Consider the following 18895-nt stretch of genomic DNA (forward strand, 5'->3'; position numbering starts at 1 on the left):
AGTTGCTAAATTCGTACTTTTGAATGATCCCAAATCTTTAGTGATGCTAAAGAGTCGAGCTTCAGTAGACCTGTCAACTCCAATGTACGTGTGTTCAGAGGAGTTGACTATAGGAAGATTGAAGTCTCCTAGAATGAGGAAATGTGTGTGTCGGAGTGGGATAGGGCTGGATAATCCCCAGGAATACGATAGCTGTATTCGGTGTCTGCATTGGTCCTCTCAAGAATGACTTTAACTACACATCTCGAGGTTTTAGAGAATTTCAATGAGCACCATATAAGATTCATCAAGATAGATGCACTCCTAGGTGTACATTTGATGTGCTACCAGGCAAGAAAATAAGTATAGGGCTGCTCAGTCAACCATCCAACTTCATCTGTTGTTGCGTAACAAAGACATGTCGGGTATTACCAGCTCCTGGTCTGTAGTTTGATACTCTCACGTTTCCAACATCCCTACCAGTGTTACTTAGTTCATAAAACTCATCTTTTCTGTTTGAAAAAACTCGGAGCTTTCGTACACAGGCCGTTGTTGCTATTGATTTGAAACGCATGCGTTTCCTAGTCCTGTTTATCTGAGTGAGCCTTATGTGATTGGACAGACATCCTAGTTACCCATGGTTTCACGCGTTGATCGGTAATGACTCATCGACGTTTATTCCTTGTTTTCGAAAGTCCAATCTATGCATGCTTTGTGAAACCAATCTTTGTATTTTTGACATTCACAGGTCGCTTGTATGTGTTAAACATCAACATGGTGAACTATAGGTTGCTAGTTAAATCCTTGTAAAAGTTGATGACCGTTATAAGAACCAATGCACTCAAAACGTATAAAAACGGATATTGAAAGAAATTTAAGATATAATAAACCTAGCGTCGACGTGAAAATTCCAAAAACGAAAACGGAATGTTAAGCCGAGGCAAAACCACAATTGAAATCAAGTCGGATAAAAATCAAAAACAAAAGTAACTGGCTGGACTTTGAGGTCAGGAAGGATCATTGGATAAGGTCTCAGGAAACAAAGTGAGAAATTCAGAACACATTAAGAATAAAATATTTGTTCGTAAAACGCTCATTCTGTTTTTTGTAATACGTCATATTGGTTAACCATAAATTTATTTTAAAATGCACATCAGTGTCTGTTAGATGAATCAGAACTTTTGTGTTTCTTTCTTTCGAAAAATGATTGTTCAGACTGTTTTGTTTAAAATCACCATATACAGTTATAGTATTATTGTTATTGGCTACGCTATTTCACTATTTTGAATTCTGCACATGTTTGTTAAAGGAAACGATGGAAATTGTTGAAGTTCTCAATAAAATGAACAAAGACTACCTTAGATCAGATTTCGACAAAAAGTTTATGCTAAGGTCACTATTTGTGCAAGTTTTGGCAGGAGATAGGTAATATTTTCAAATTTTCATAATCATTGTAATTTTATAAATTAACGAATAAAGTATTAATTTGTGGGAAGATTTATACTCTTTTGTGACTACAAACTTGGATTTTGTACGATCAGTAAAAGATGAGGCTGAGGTAAACTGTGGATTCCACCCCATCAACTTATAGTTTTTTATAGTTCAGGTATTTTGCCAATCGATCTATGAAGGATCTTCAAATTTCACTTGATAACCAATCAGGAGATAGATCGTCAAGCTCAACATTACGTTTAAGAACTATTTTTGCTGAACTTTCTGAAATGTTTTCGTACGTGTTAACTACATGCTCCACAGGATCAAACATGGTGCACGATAGTGAATCTGTCACTATTCCACTTTTACCTTCATGTTACTGCGGTGTCAGTAATTTTCAAGACGGGAAATCAGTAATTATGCACTTCTTTTGATCCACATAATAGATTTCTGTCGATAGTAGTAAAACAAAGAGTAATCAAAGTTCATTATTTTGTTTGTTGGGACAGGAAGATCATTCATTGGTAAATTTCTGAAATAAACTGTATATTATCTTCTGACAGGAAAATCTTTTACAAAAAATTCCATTCGGTAACTCGAAATACAGAGCATTTAATGAATACATAAAGAATTTATCAAGTAATAAATCCGAAACACCTTCAAAAGAAATTGAGAATATGCGCCCAAATAATGGTTTTGATGCAATCGTCTACTTTTCAGTCTGCAGAAAAATAGGAGTTTATGAGTTTATGTACTTCACTAGAAAAAAACTCGAGAGCAGAAATATATCACCATATGATCTAGAACCTATTTTAAGACCAAGGGTAAATGGACAAATTTTTTTCTTAGAATATTTTAGGGCAGTTATAACATGAAGTCTAGATGCAAGTTAATTTTGCGTACAGAAGTCCGTCACAGTTTACGGACTTAAGCCAATCACTTGGATCATACTAACTGGTTTTAGTACAACAAGTTACTTAAAAGACCTCCTCATCATGCACATTTCAGAAGGTTCTCCAATCATAAAGATTTATTGGAGTACATGTGGGAAAGGTTTCAACCGCCACGATAATCACGGAGACAGTATTGGTTTTCTGTTCTTCCTATCAGCATTATGAATAACAAAGACTACACCTATGCCACCAGCTGGTCTTTTCAGTGATTATCTGAGTGCTGGAATTTAGTAAATATCACTAAGGAGTAATAATGTATCATTTTAGTTAGTAGAATATCTATAAATGTAGTCGAGATAATTTTAATAGATCGTGAAGTTTATACCCTTTGAGTTATCATTTCAGACAAGCGGATTCTAGTTTTTCCGAGATACCTATTATTTACCTACTATTATAAATAAATACTTAAACTGCAATCCAAAACTGATTTCTTAGAATTTATGGGATTATAATTCATACCAGTTGTACCTCTGTTTACGCCTTTGCATTGTCCAGCTTACAACCGCAAAATATCTAAGATAAAAGATGAGGCATATTCTTAGATCCATTTACTTTATTAATTGCCAATTTTTTGAATCTGGTATGTGGAATTGGTAAGTATAATGATATGAAAGATGCTTTCATTTGTGTCTTATAGATACCCAACAAATCATCTCAGGTAAAGCTTTGTTTGGATTCTCAAGCCTTTCAACTGAGATATTGGGATGTTATATGATCTGTTTACTGATTATTGTAATAACTAAATACTTCATGACCAGTTTCTGGGTTGAAGTGCATGATTGTAATGTGCATCATAAGTCAGTGTCAAGTCTGTTGCTATTACTAATCATAAAGTATGATAGGAATTTCATTCATAGTTTTACTCAAATCTAAAACGCTAGGAATATTTATGGGTATGTATCATTTTGTTCTCATATTAATGTCGAATACGCAAATAAAGAATTAAGAATTGGGAGCATCCAGGAAGACGATGATAAGACAAACAAAGGCTTGAAAACCCTTCTATGAGCTAATTTAAGCGATAGTTTTATATTCAAATAATCTATTTAACTTTCTCACGTCTTTATTTTTTTAAGGAAACAATTTGTTGCTAAAAGGTAGTATTCCTCTGGATTATTGTAATTCCTTCATTTCTTAATGATCTACAACTTGGCCTCGAATCCAATCAATTCTACAAAATGCTAAATGGTTCTTTTTCTAGTCACTTTTATGCAACAGTCACTAAAAAAACTTCATAAAACTTTTGAGACGAGCCAAATAATACCTTTAGTGGATAAATCGATCGAATATAGAGAATAAATGCAGGTTCTTTACAACAACAATTATCGTGTACTAACATGATGTTAAGTTCAAATAAAACAGGGATGACGAAATTTGCAAGTGTTATCACTGAGATGTTTCCTAAATTTGTGAAACAAAACAACAGAAAGTAATCTTATGGTTGGAAGATACGATAGTTCAGCACTAGAATCACTAAGCAATCGGATTTTAAAAGCTTTATTCAGCATAATGAGCAGTTTACAATAATATTGAGGAAAGAGTCTCGACGAAGAAACGTAGAGATCTCAAGCATGAAAAGGCATATAATTTTTATTTCAGATAACATTAACATGTCCAAGTTTATATACACTTTTATTCGGGCTAATGGAAATAATTAGAGTCACGGTTTCCACCTCTATTTTCTGTAAACGATCTGATAAAAGTAACCTTTAACTCTCAAGAGATTATCCTGCTATCTAAAGATTTTCCAGGTGAATGTCAGAGTATTGCATGGAGTTAAAAAGCCAAAAATATAAAGATTAATAATTTAAGGCTGAATGCAAAGGTTTAACTTTAAGTCGTCTGGAAAAATTATGTTCATGAACTATGTATTGCAAGAGAAATTTATTGTTAACGTAGATAAAATCTACTCTTACAATCTATACTGTTCTCTGCAGAATGATGAACCACATTATATATTCAGTACATTCGGTATACTGGTCGCGACTGGAACTGAACAGGAGCATTTAAGTCTCACAGAATGGTTTTCAGAAGCAGTTTTATGCGAAGCTTTAAAGAAAAATCCCACATTTTGCTACCTTTCAGCTTGGAAACCCTTTTTCACGTAAGTTAAATGAACACTGAAGTCTGCAGATGATAAGAAGTGTCATATTTTAGTCCACTTAACTCACTAAAATTGGTAAAAAGTCTCATGCTTTAAATTTTACGTAGCATAAATTATGACTGATTAGGTTAACTAGGAAAACATACATTAAGTACCGGGATCCACTTTATTTGTTTACAAACAACACTTGAAAATATAAGTCTACCACGGGTTTAATGTTCCTTATTTAAGTCGAGCGTCGTGACTACAGTATTTTAGGAAGACATTGAATTACAAGGGTATCTTGATTCTTCATTTATGGGCTGGAATTGTGGAAAATATGGGTTTCATTGGCAAACTAGATAAAATTATAAGTGTATGCTTGACGTTGTACCGGATTTTTCGTTAGATGAATTTGTCAAACTGTATTCAACTAATTATTGGCCCAAAATATCGAGCGATCTGAGACCTGAACTATGTACATTCTTTCCTTACACAACCACCCTTCTATGGCTCATTTTTGATGCTTATTCCTAACATAAATAGGGATCTATTTATATTCTTTTTTTCATGTCGAATCTCGCTCTCATGAATCGGGTCGTCATATCCCATCATTTAAAGATCTTCAACTTTGCAGAGTCTCAAGCATAAGATAAGATCATATAATATACTTAATATCCCAGTATCCTAATGTCCACTCTCAGACTGATCAGAATAGTCCAGTAATGATATTCATTTATTATGTGATGATTTTATCTGGTGCTAACACGAAGTTAATAATATCTCATATACATTTCGAATTTCAGCTGGCGTCAAATTACGAGAAGAAGAAAATTTAAACGAACACGTAATATTTTATTAAATAGCTGTCTGCTTGCAAATCCTTTATATGTTCGATTATTCCAGGTAGTTCAAAAGTAAGTGTATAGATGAAAAATATTTCTATTGGATGTTTAAAGATTTTATAAAACATTATTAAACATTGGTTAAAAATAAAGTGTAGTAGCTTTTCATTCTACACCGCACAAACAGTACCACATACCTTTTAAATAAGTGAAACCCGACATTTTTATAATTTTGCCTGAATTATGTGTTCGAATATATCTTAATTCCTGTTTTATTGATAGTCTTTTTTATGGGACATGTATTTGTGCTAAGTTACGCAGAGGGATTTTTACACCATAAGTGGTTTTCAGATTTTACATAAAATTTAAGAATGAACGAATTTGATCTCATATCATGTTAAGAGAGCGACAGGGATGTTTAAGTATGTTTCTTAGAACGTTTAAAACCGTTGAAAGGATTTTTTGTCATCATTCGGTAAAAATAAGTTTTAAAAATTTGGTTCTTCCTTTATAGATTGTATATAAAACTTGAAAGGACTCATTACCCTAGTCCCAAATCCCTAATTCTGGCACTAAATTCTAACTAGGAGCAATCTGATGACCTCTAAACTATTATTTTCAACCTTTTTAGCGTTCGAGAAGCCGTAGATTTTAAAGACATATAGAGGAACTTCATATATCATTTTTCTGCTTTACATACAGGAAAATGTGTATATGATTGGATGCCGGCTCAATGGTCTAGTTGGTTAAGCTCTTGGCGCGAGAATGATAGGTCCTGGGTTCGAATCTCGTGGAGTGTGGGATCGTGGATGCGCACCGCTGAGGAGTCCCATACTAGGACGAAACGGCCGTCTAGTACTTCCATGTTTTCCATGGTGGTCTAGCTTCAATTGACTCATGATTTCAATCTGTGAATTTTCTAAAATCTCCACAAACCCCTTCTGATAAACATCTAAAAAATCTTAATAACTATCGGTGGATATTTGGAGAATAACTTCATATAACCCAATTAGTAAATATCAATAATTAAAATAGCAAGGCAGATGTATGCAAGAAAACTGTGGTTTTGTGGTAATAATCACTTGATAAAAAAGGGAAATTAGGAATAATTTCTGCTGATAGCGACTACGACATTAAAGACCAATTCTACGAGCGGCTGCAATCATTCATAGAGAAGTTTCCAAAAAGGATCTCACCATTCTGATGAGAGATCTAAACGCCAAAGTCGGAAGAGACAGCACCGGAAATGAAGATATCGTGGGACGACATGGACTGTCTGGGAGAGAGAAACGAAGACTGGGAAAGATTTGCAAATTTGTGTGCATTCTACAAATACGTCATCTGCTGACTCCCTCTATTGACCAATAAATAAATCTCGGACATTCGCAACTTGTGTGAGGTCATTGTTATATAGAATATAGCATTAGATAGTGTGTATAGTTTCTGACTTGGTTATTTGTGCTGTACAAACTTCATACTCACGGATAGTTCTCAGTGTCAATACAACAAACACAACGCATTATACGACTAAGAAGGACAGGAACATGAAATACGGAGAAGTTTGTTGCAGCAGCAGCCAATCAACAAACCGAATTCGAAGATAGTTAACAACCGAATGACTACAGAATATCCTCAAACAATCCCGTTTGATACAAACAAGCTGAAAATGTACAATCATTCGAACTTTTAAGATAAATCTAGTAGTATGCAACTGGTCGATTACAAATTGACAATTCAAGAGCTTTGATCTAAAGGATTACTTTAGTAGTTACACACAATGTCTAAATGGAGCCTCACTCAACACTACTAATGTCAATTACCATGGGCCGTTCGAAGTATGATCGATTCCAAACTGAATGTTGAATGAAGTGGTCTGAAATTTGCTTGTCAAATGAATCTATGACCGTGGATAAAATTAGAGAAGCATCACTCGGAGAATGTCATGAAATTCACTTACAGTAGATGGTAATTAGAAATTCAAACCCATGAATGACGAAAAACAAAGTTGGTTGAAATAGAAATTAGTGGATATTACAAATCAGTACGTTACGAAACCAGTCCCACAATTTAAGGTGTTGACTAAATATCACCAGCAAGCATTGCTACTTCGTCCAGATAAGGGTTTAGGTGTAATCACTGTAAACAGAGGTGAATACATTGGGAAAGTAACGTTCATTTTAAATGATTCCACTATATTTATCGTCGATAATACCCAGAAAGACCTAACAGATGCGACTGAGAAGCGTCTTTTAAAAAATTTGAGAGAACTCTTGAAGAAAAATCTAATAGATAATCATACATACAACGGACTCAAACCAAACGGATCACAATTACCATACTTATACGGCCTACCTAAAACACACAAACTCGACATCCCGATAAGAACAATATTATCTATAACCAGATCATCCTTCCATAAACTCGCCCGCTGGCTGACAAGGTGCTTAGAACCAATCCTTAAGAAACTAGCACCCCACAGTCTGAAGGATAGTTTTGAATTTGTACAAAAGCTTGATAGTCTAATTGCTTCTGATAAATTCATGGTCTCGTTTGATGTCTCATCATTCTTCACAAAGATCCCCTTGGGAGAAACGGCAGATATCATATGTGAGTATCCTGAACTTCTGCCTTTACCAATCCATGAATTTAAACAGCTCCTGTTTCTGCGTACCAAAAACATACAATTTCGCTTCAACAATGTGTTGTACAGCCAAATTGATGGAGTAACCATGGGTAGCTCTTTGGGTCCAATTCCGGGAAACCTTGAACAGAAGAAGCTCAAGCACATAATCTATGGAACTACACTCTATTGTAGATATATTGACGACACATTTCTCGTCTGAAACAATCATAAGCATTCCATGAACCTACTTAATCTGTTTAATAAAGCACACAAGGATATAGATTTTACTATGGAACATGAAGTAGAAGGTAAATTCAATTCCCTTGATATTGGAGTCAGACGAACATCAGATGGCACATTACCACAAAAATACATGGAGTGGAGTTTATCTCAATCACTACAGTTTCTGTTCAATGAGTTACAAAAAGGGTATTGTCCGAACCCTTTTCGACTGCGCACGCAAAATTTGCTCAAAGGAATGCCTGGAAGATGAAATTGCTCTCATCGCAAATTGTCTACGTGAAAGTGCATATTCGTCGAACTTCATCCAGAAATATGCAAAAACCAACCCTCGGGTAAAGTATGATAGAGTGGAAAAGAAAATCTGCTTCTTATACTTACGCTTTAAACGGGACGAAATCACAGAAATAATTAATTGCAGAATAAATTCCGCGTTGAAACTGACCTGCACAGCAGTAAGACTGACGACGCTATGGGAAAAGAAATCCTCGCTCAAACATAATAAAATCGACAGGTTCTCTTTTCTCAGTAGCTCCGACTGCATTTACCAATTTACATGCACGTACCAAAGCACATACATTGGAAAAACCGAGAGAAGAGTACATGTTCTCATTTCTGAGCATGTCCTAAATAAATTGAGATTGTGAGGAACAAGGGCTCTCAACAATGCAATAGCTCAGCATTTACTTGACACCAGGCATATCATTGACATCGTTTATGCTTTTGAAGTTATTAGCAGACAAAGAAGTTCGGCCTCTCCGTTTTGCGGAAGCGATTGCGATAAAAAACTTAAGCCTGACCTATATATTCAAAAAGAGACAGTAATAAACCCATTACTACCCCAGTAATTCAATTTTTTGGTCATTAGTTTTATTTTGTTAATGTTTAGTTTGTTATATTTCTCTTCCATTACCGAATTTCCCTTCACTCATACATTTCCACTCACTTGATTCCCATAAATTATGTAAACACTTCAAATTCTATTCAATTATTACGTAACCCATCTTATCACTTTTTTTAATTCCATGCATCCTTCATTACTTCTAAAATTATCACATAATTTATCTTGTCTCTGAACTTCACTCAACGATTACATTACCCATCCTTAATGTTTCCTTGATTTGAACACATAATAACTTCTGACCTGTTCTTGCATATATATATTTATGTCAATTGCTCCACACTATATCTTACCTCAATGTAAAATTCTACTACATATTTGGTTGTAAGCAGCTGATGAGAAACCACGAAATATAATGAATTCATATTCTTCTGCATCCATGTTCATTCTGGCCTTATTTACATTCATAAAGGGAACTCGTTGCATGAAATTTCAGTGTGTTATTAGTAAATGAAGCTAATAAAGTAGGTCTTTGAGTTATAAATTTATTGATTAGTAACACATTTCAAGTTCTGAGTTCGATTCATCAAAAACATTGAAATAGAGCACTGAAAACTATTAATAAACTAAGATTAGATAATTATTTGGTGTTTCATGTACTCAATGTTACTTTTAGACGAATGTTAATTTATGATGAGTATAATTTACATATTAAGAAATTTCTAACAAATTTCAGATATCAGTATAGAGTTGTGGAGATTATTAAGCTTTTGATTGGGATCATGAAACGAATGATGTTAGACCACCACTGAAAACCTGGAAGCACTGGACGGCCGTTTCGTCCTATAGTGAGACTCCTCAGCAGTGTGCATCCACGATCCTGACCCTCGCGAGATTCGAATCCGGGGTCTTCAATCTTGCACGTGAACTCTTAACCTCCGGACTACTGAGTCGGCATCCAACGGTGTTAATGTCTAGCCTCAACCAATCCACGCGATTGCGCTACCATCTTCCATTGTTCTGATGTAGATACCTGTCTCTACCCGACACGGATTAGCTCCACTACTGAGGAGTCCCAAAATAGGACGGAACAGCTGTCCAATGCTCTCAGGTTTTCAGTGGTGGTCTAACATCAATCGGATCGTAATCTCAATAAAAAAATTTCATATATTTATTATCATAATCTTTTTAATAATGGAAAGTTTCCACTTAATCAATGTGTTAAGTATTATTTTTTGCAACTATACTACATTTTCATTTCCTGATTTGTTTTAATCCTATATAGATATGAATAACTGAATTCTGTTTGGTAAAATAGTTCGGTGTTCAATAGATTAACTCATACATTTTCTGTTCATGATTTTTTTTGTGTGTGTCTAGCATTAAAGAGTTATATACTCTTTTGATTTTCATTTTTTAAAATCCGTATATGTTACTAGTTCTTCTTCTGCTTATTCATTGTTTGTAGACTCTTTGATTCCTTGGATACTTTGAAATTCTTTCCGAATAGCACGTGGTAAGTTATGTGAATGATTATTTTATCTTAATAATAAGATAAACTTTTATTCTGAATATGATAGATCGTAGTCTTTAGTGATTATCATTTGTTACGTGAGGGGTGCATTACTGCTCTATGTTACCTAGCCGAAGGAGATGGGTTTCCTACGGGATCTATGAATGTTTGACTCAACCAAAGTGGACTCATAAGTCATTCGTTTATTTAAAAACCTGTGTCTAATGTGGATCACTGGTCTGTAGTCATAGTTTTTTAACCCCTGTAGGTTGATCTTCAGTATCCACCTACCAAAATTTAGCCCAAATAGTCCAACTCCCTCCTCTCATTTTTGTGTAGGCACTAATGTAAAATGAAATCATGGAGTAAGATTTGTTGATGAGACAATAATTGATGGACGACCTTTTAAGCGATGCTATAATGATCATGAGAATATTCAATTACTTGTTTGGGTTCAAAGACGGTTAGGTTTTAGAATTAGAAGTTAGGATTAGGAAATAGGTGTTATCCTTAATTTCATCGGTTTATCCATAAATTGTAGTTTCCTCGACTTGTTACACATAATAAATGAATGGTATCTATTTATTTATCTGCGTATATAATTCTAAAACCTCCTCTCTACAGGTCAAAAAGTATTTTCATCGTAGCTACATAATAATTAGGATTTCTCGTTTATGTCTTAGTATTTATGTTCTTCTTATTAAGACTTTTTATTTTGTACAGTCCATTGAATATGGTACAATTTTGTGCTCACATTAACCGAAATATACGTTACAATACTATTTTAATATCACATGTAACAAACTGTATATGTATTGCGTTAAAATTTGCAAGATATGCTCTTGCTAAACTAATACGTTATAAAGAAGATGAATTAAATTGGAACTCTAAGTAAGTTGATCATTACATACTATTAATTTCATTACTTTGTCCACTTGAATTAAATAAGACTCACTAATGTTGTTATGATGAAAGAATTATTATTATTATTATCGACTGCTTGTTATAAATAGTGTTACGAAGTGATTATTGTTTATCAAAAGCCAAACTATCCATTGTCTTCTCAAGATAACTGATTCCAATTTGATATGATTGAGCTCCACTGGTCATGACTTCTGACTCAAACTCGAGTGTGAGACAAATATCTACCAGTGACAATGAAAGATAGCCGGAAAATATTGTGGATTGATTGAATTTGGAGTTATACATAAATGTGTTGTTAATTAGTGGTCTAGAGGTTACGAGTTTACGCACAAGACTGAAAGGTCTAAGTTTGATCCCCTGTGAGTTCATCAAGAATGAACATTACTTAGGAGTTTCATGCTAATATTAAATAACTATCCACTACTTCAAGGTCTTCAATGGTTGTCCAATTTAGATTTGTTTGTGATCTCAACTTTCAATGTACAAAAACTCATTAAATACTTATGTTCTATAAAATTCCTAGATTTGCAGTAGTATTGTAGTGAACAGAACATGGGTGGAGAAAATCGAATTATTACTTAGCACAAAATTACAGAGTTACTTGGTAAAATAGAAAAAAAACCATACTATAATACTTAATTTGCAAAATGTTCAATAATTGTCTCGAACTTCATTGTTCTTGCATCTTCATACTAATTGTTTTCTATTCCCGTTCTTCCTTTCTTGATCTTCCCAATCTTCTGCTGCCAGACATTACATTCCTGACTCGCGCCATATACTACTTATATCAATATAAGTAGCACGCACCACAGTATATAATTGAATTCTCCGTTATAAAACACCTTTTAAATTATTCTTTATTGACATATAAATAACTTCTTTCTGTTGTATTCTTCATTTTAAACAAAGAGAAATCAATCAAACTATACCAATGACTGAAACATGGAAAAAAAGTTTAGTAATAAAGAATGATTTAGAACAATTACGTAACCAATTGGATAATTTTCCAAATGTATTACATTGTATCCGTTATCGACTGGCAAGTTCTCTTTTATATAAATTTCAATCAAGTATACAAAACTATATTTATAATGAATTAAATTTGAACTGTATAGAACAGAAAGATAAACAAAGAGAGAATATTAAAGAAGATATAATTGTGAAAAATTTTCGTTTAGTTATTTATCCTGTTTTATTAAAACAATCTGAGGGTAAGTTAAAAGTATCCAATATATGAACCTTAACTATTGACTTATGATTTCAACTATTGAAATTATTGTAATCTCCAAAAAACCCCTTCTGATAATAATCATCTACTCACTAGTGACTGACTTCAAGAGACATTTCCTGGAGTTCTAGTGAGAAGCTATTACCATTGGAGTTCAACCAGGTCTGTTGTGAGATATCAACTCACTGAAGACAATGGTGTACGGTGACGCAGCTTCGTGGATTGGTTGAAGTTAGACAATAACACCGTTGGGTGCCGTCTCAGTGGTCTAATGGTTAAGCGCTCGCGCGCGAGACTGATAGGTCCTGAATTCGAATCTGGCGGTGGGCGGCATCTTGGATGCGCACTGCTGAGGAGTGCCGAGATAGGACGAAACGGCTGTCTAATGCTTCCATGTTTTCCATGATGATCTAGCTTCAATCGACTCATGATTTCAACTATTGAAATTACTAAAATCTTCACAAAATCCCTTCTGACATTAACTATCCATTAATAGGGAATGAATTTTACTTTAATTCAAATTGTCTAGGTTTGTTTTATTTCTAAAGATAGATTTTTGTTGTCATCAATCGGTATGTTTTAAGTGAAAGGCCACTAGAAAACTGGTAGAATATGTAAAAGTTTGAAGGTTCTTAGAAATGAGAACAGATATACAACCGTACTCGGGATAAAACTCAATACCACTAGGTTTAACAAGGTACATTATACTTTTAAATATACCGTTAGGTTAGAATACAATGGTCTATATTTTCGCTTTTAGTTAATTCTTGATACGGATAGATAATCAGTTTATTGTAATCGGATAGTAACTATATCAACCTCAACATTTACATTAGCGAATTATTGTGTAGTAATCAATGTCACATTTATCAAGTTACTTAGTGCTGATTGATCAAGTTATGGTGTAACAATTAGTCTAAGTTACTTGACATTGTGTACACTATGTTTTGATATTATGTGGTTGGGATCAACCAGCAGATCAGTAAAGGCCCGAATAAGACAATGGTAACTAACGTCTTAGCATGGTAAGCTTAATAGAGCAGTTTTAAATCCCATCTGGTAGCACTAATCGTATCAAGATTGCGGGGACAGCCTGCTGAAAACTGCAAACAAATATGTCACGCATGTCGAAGGTTTTCTATCCGCTGTCTCTCATCGCCTACGCAATTTTAACATGATTTAACTTCACCGGTCATAAGTTTGTTAGATTTTTAACTTGAAACAAACCATATTATACAAATAACTTAATTTATGCTGTCAAGAACTGAACTAGAGTACTACTCTCAGACGTCCCAAACACTGTTTTCTTAGTTACAGAATATAGGTTTGAAAGTGGTCAATCTATGATGTAATTAAAAGTACACAACATAACCGTGTGAAGAACCTTTAAGTATCGTAACGAGTACAGGATTATTCATTCAAGATATCTAATACAAAATGTTTACAAATTAACTAGTAACGGTTTGCAATTTTTTGTTTTTAAAATTAAGGACCCAATTTGGATTAATCTATGTTAACATACATGCATCCCCTGAGGACCATCTTTAGTTACAAGTTTTGGTAGATTCGTATTATCTGCCTTGTCAATTAACGTGTTGATATTTAAAGCACTAATTATTGGGTTTGAGTTACAAAATGAACATTAACACTAATGAGACATGATGATGAGTTCCAAATAAGACGAAACGCATCCCACCTATTGATTTCCATATTGAAACTCAATAGCTGTCATTTCAAGCATCAACACATTATTTGTAGAGGTAGCCTTAATATAAATATATAGCTAAAGAGGTTAATATAGAGTTAATCCTTTCAGGATGCATGTTTACTGACAAAAAACTAAATAAACTTCATACCTCAATATCAGTAATAAGATAACACAAACTCTTATTATTATGTTAAACCATGTTAATTAATCTTATTTTGTCTATTTACTTTTGAAAAAACAACAACCCAACTTTATATTCATACTCAAATCATCATGTTATTGAAGAACCAAGTCAATTACTTCTTTGGCCACCATCTGTCACTATGGTAACTATTTTCAATTTGACATTTGAACAATTCAAAGAATCATTACATTTAAACAAAATAATATTAGAAAATCAACTTACTCAAATCTATTTCAATGAAGAGAAAGAAATTGATAATATTTGTGAAATTATTGATAATCAAATTGATATTCATTCTATTATTCAAATGTTTTATAAAAATTCTAATTTAATGAACATAAATTATTTAAAACATACAACTATGATTCCATGGAATAGAATGAATCCAAATGGTTTAGAAGTAACCAATGTATCTATTCGTGATATGGTTAATTGTTATCTACCAAGTTATACAGAATTTGTGAAAGGTTAATGAATGAAGTGTTTATTTCTATTTGTGTCTTTCTACTTTCTATTTGGTATATATATATATATATATATATATATATATATATATATATATATATATATGACCCAGTTTCTGTTCAGTTATTCGTCCAACTTTTGACAAATACTCAGATAAATGATGGAGCATGTTTATCTTTCATATGCTCTAATTAGACCATTGAAATACATTTACTTTGTTCACTCACCCCTAGATATAGATCACGACATTATAAAAGTGAAACACGGTCGGTAAGAGTAGAAAATATTCGTAGGTTACTAGTATTTGATCACATGTGTCTTCGAAACATTGCTCGTATATTCTGGGACCACCGAGTTAGTAATGCAGTTGTTAGGAAACGGGTACTGGGTAAGGATGGCAAATCAATTGATGAAGTAGTGAAACTCCATCAGTTGAGATGGCTGAGACACCTGTTACGTAGGTCCAACCACCTACTGCTCCGACGTGAGATGTTTTATGTTGTAGGAGTAGGTTGGAAGAAAGCTAATGGCGACCAGACCAAAACATGTCACGAATTCATGAAGTCACTGACAAGTGGACTGAGTCATGTTGGTAGGTGTGGACTACCTGGTTGGGGACCGCGAGACGATATCAACCTATGGTTAGAGACCCTGAACGACATGGCTGTAAATCGTTTGCAGTGGAGCACGTGCATCCACTCTTTGTGTTCTCCCAAATACCGATCTTCTGAATTCTTCATGTTCCTTTCTTTTTTTCCTTCCAAATTTATTTCACTGGATTATACTCGTTGAATAACATTTGCAAACCCTAATCTTTCCGTTTACTGCTTATACTTTTACTACCTTTACCAGTATGGGATTTGAATGGACAATTGTATCTGTGTGCTAATTCGGTATGGCAACTTGAACTGATGAACGTATGTACGAATTTCTACGTTGTTACTGACTGACTGAGACCACGACTGCCCCTCCTAAGGTATATATACCCAATCATACATAAAAACTCTTCAACAAAATGGAATGTGTTACACTTGTTTACTTGGTATTCGGGTTTTAGGTGAAGCATAGATCTTGGCTTTTGGTCAACGATGAGTTAGGCTTTGCTCATTTCGTCTTCATACAAGACTATATGAGCCACTTCTGGATGGTGGTTTTTTTAATGTTATAAGCATATTAGACTAAAAAAATATTATGGATTTAATGTTGCTTTATAAATTTTAATGAATATCCATTTTACATGAATGTTTTGGTTAAAAGTTTTGCTTTATTTTTCTTTCCTTCAATAGTATCATTTGTACGAAAACTGATTTGTCCGCAGTTTTAATACTATCTAATGTAATGAAATTATCAGTTTACTGTGCCTTTCTAAGGTGGACTACATAAATAAATTCATCGTAACGATATATTTAATTAGTTTTGTATGGAGTGTTTGTGAGCAAGGTAATTCGTACAACTCACTTTTGTTCACTGATTGAGGACAGTCAAAAGAAAGCTTCTAAACTTACGCTTCATTTCAGTCGAACGAAATTGTTACCCTTTCCGCTAATAGAAATCACATCTTAATATGTCATAGTCAGATTACTAGCATGTCGTGCTGAAAATTGACTACTAGTAAAAAATGTAGATCCACAGCCACTTTCTATTTGTCTCCAATGTAGTAACACAAAAATAAAATGGATCTCTAAGTAGAGTCACTTAGTTTAGGTGGCCGCACTGAAAATCTGATCAATATAGTTTGATCAACACCAAAGATTAGACAAGATAACAATAGTTGAAAAACCTAAAAATTAATGCATTGTTTCAAGTTGATACTAACAAATATGTCAAAAAATATATGAGGCAACTTAAAAGGATGTTAAAATGGAACAGAAAAATAAGATGTAAGTAGCAAAGAATTAAATGGAAATATAGTTGTAGATTTTCCAGGACTTATAATGAGTCTGTGAATCTTCATCAAAAAATGTTTTTGGCATGTATCATGGATACCCAAACACTATCGTAAGTTGGTATGTTATCAAGGAGAGAAGTTGGAAAGAGAATAACACCTGTCAAACAACAATAAAATTTGGATCCATGAATTTATTAAATATTGTACTGAGTTCAGTTAACTATCTCATGATTTACATCTGAGAGATAATCACAATCTGTGATCATTGTATTTAATTGATATGGTCTACATTTGATAGTATTAATGCAAATGAATTCGACTATTAAGTCGTGCATTTTTTATGACCAAGCGAGAGTATAATCAGTAGAAAAAAGAGTAGGGTCCCATTGATACATAAATCCAGCCGATTAGCTATATGAAGCGACGACGAGATTCCAACCAAGAAGTCGAATGGTTAGATGTTCGTTGTGAGACTAAAGTTTTTGGGTTAGATCTCTGACGGACTCGTGGATGCGGAGGGATAAGTAATCCAGGGCTTCCAGGTTTTCCATGGTGGTCTAGCTTCAATTGACTCATGATCTCAATTATTAAAATTACTATAATATCCAAAAAGACCCTTCTGATATTAATCCCGTACTAGTTTGAACCAGTTGTCCAGTGCTTCCTACTTTTTGGTGATGCCACAGATGAGACCAATCCTCGAGAATGCCACTAACAAATGAATAAAATTGTCTGAAAGTTTATTTTTTAATTTCAAACAATCTTAATGTTAGGCCTTATACCTGAACATCAGTTTCACTATAATCAGTCGATATTATCTGGTATGGATCTGGATCAATCCCATCTTAATATTAGTGGTCATAATTACTTCCCTACCATTGAAAATGCATCTCAAATGGGATTACATTCTCTTATTGAGCAACAGTGAGTCAAGCTAATCCGAATTACGTTTATCTCATTTCATTTAAATATATATGAAGAGTAGTTTGTTGCATAATTCGCTTGATTTTTCACCAATGAAAAGTTCAAATCCTGTTCTAACCAAGTTAAGTTTAAACAACTAGTTGACATAATTAAACTTTGTACAAAACGTTTGAGTAGAAGTTGAGTACATGGAGTAGTATTGTGGTCATTGAATTCGGTTGTCTTATTTTATGAATAATCTCATTATATGTAGAAATTATATTTGAATTAATCTCAGTGATTGACACTTAAATAATTCCAACGTTTCGTTCAGCAAACTTGTCTGAACTTCTTTCCTTCAAGAAGTCTACATTTGTGAAGAGATTTAGTTAGACACTAACCCACTGTGTAGGATGAAAATTGAGAAATAAGTCACGTAGTCGATACCTTCAACTGCTTCACTCCCTAAAATTAATTTCACTGTTGTCATGGACTGAACCTTAAGCAACATTTTGCATGTAGAATAAAAGAAACGCACCCAAAGCATACTTGTATTGTTACTTAAAGCGATTAGTAGACTCCTCATCTTGTCAATATCTTAACTGTATAGGAAAATGTCATCCGAATTATTTGAAATTTCCTGGCAGGAAATAAACTCTATGATCTATCAAAAGGTTTGATAAGTTGCAGATATGAACCATTGAGTTTTGGCTCAGTGATCTACTGGCCACTTGTCCGCTGTTTTACTTAAAGTGTCTAGGTTCTATTTCGCATGAAACTATTGGTTGGATACCATTAAAGACGAAATAAATTTACAGTAGCTCTTTGTTTTTCAATAATTCTGTTCAAATTATACTAATTCTTAATGGCTACTATCTAGATCAAATAATTATTACGATCACTACTAAATATTGTTCCAGAATAGATGGAATGAACTATTGGCTGTCTAGACTCATCAGCTAATTGAATAACGTGGTGGCAATTGAAGCGAACGGTACTGGGTTTAAGTTTCGGGATAGATATGAACTCTAGAATGCAGGTACGTACACATGACGAGTCCAAGATACGACGAAACGCTCGTCAT

At 33.8% G+C, this 18895-nt stretch overlaps 1 protein-coding gene across 1 annotated transcript in view; it reads left to right on the forward strand.

Annotated features, from left to right (window-relative positions):
• Positions 1 to 1236: 1236 nt before the first annotated feature.
• MS3_00010052 (uncharacterized protein) overlaps positions 1237 to 18895 on the forward strand; it is a gene marked incomplete at its 3' end in the record, with an annotated part of 91431 nt that continues 73772 nt past the window's right edge. Inside the window, exons 1-9 of the mRNA XM_051218386.1 lie at positions 1237 to 1404; positions 1459 to 2237; positions 4304 to 4470; positions 5256 to 5366; positions 10467 to 10514; positions 11235 to 11402; positions 12345 to 12646; positions 14657 to 15022; positions 17682 to 17832. Of these exons, the coding sequence (XP_051073125.1) occupies positions 2091 to 2237; positions 4304 to 4470; positions 5256 to 5366; positions 10467 to 10514; positions 11235 to 11402; positions 12345 to 12646; positions 14657 to 15022; positions 17682 to 17832 (1460 nt within the window). The 5' untranslated portion in view covers positions 1237 to 1404; positions 1459 to 2090. The remainder of the gene's footprint in view (positions 1405 to 1458; positions 2238 to 4303; positions 4471 to 5255; positions 5367 to 10466; positions 10515 to 11234; positions 11403 to 12344; positions 12647 to 14656; positions 15023 to 17681; positions 17833 to 18895) is intronic.

This window comes from Schistosoma haematobium, chromosome 1 (assembly GCF_000699445.3).
Source record: "Schistosoma haematobium chromosome 1, whole genome shotgun sequence".
Taxonomy (NCBI): domain Eukaryota; kingdom Metazoa; phylum Platyhelminthes; class Trematoda; order Strigeidida; family Schistosomatidae; genus Schistosoma; species Schistosoma haematobium.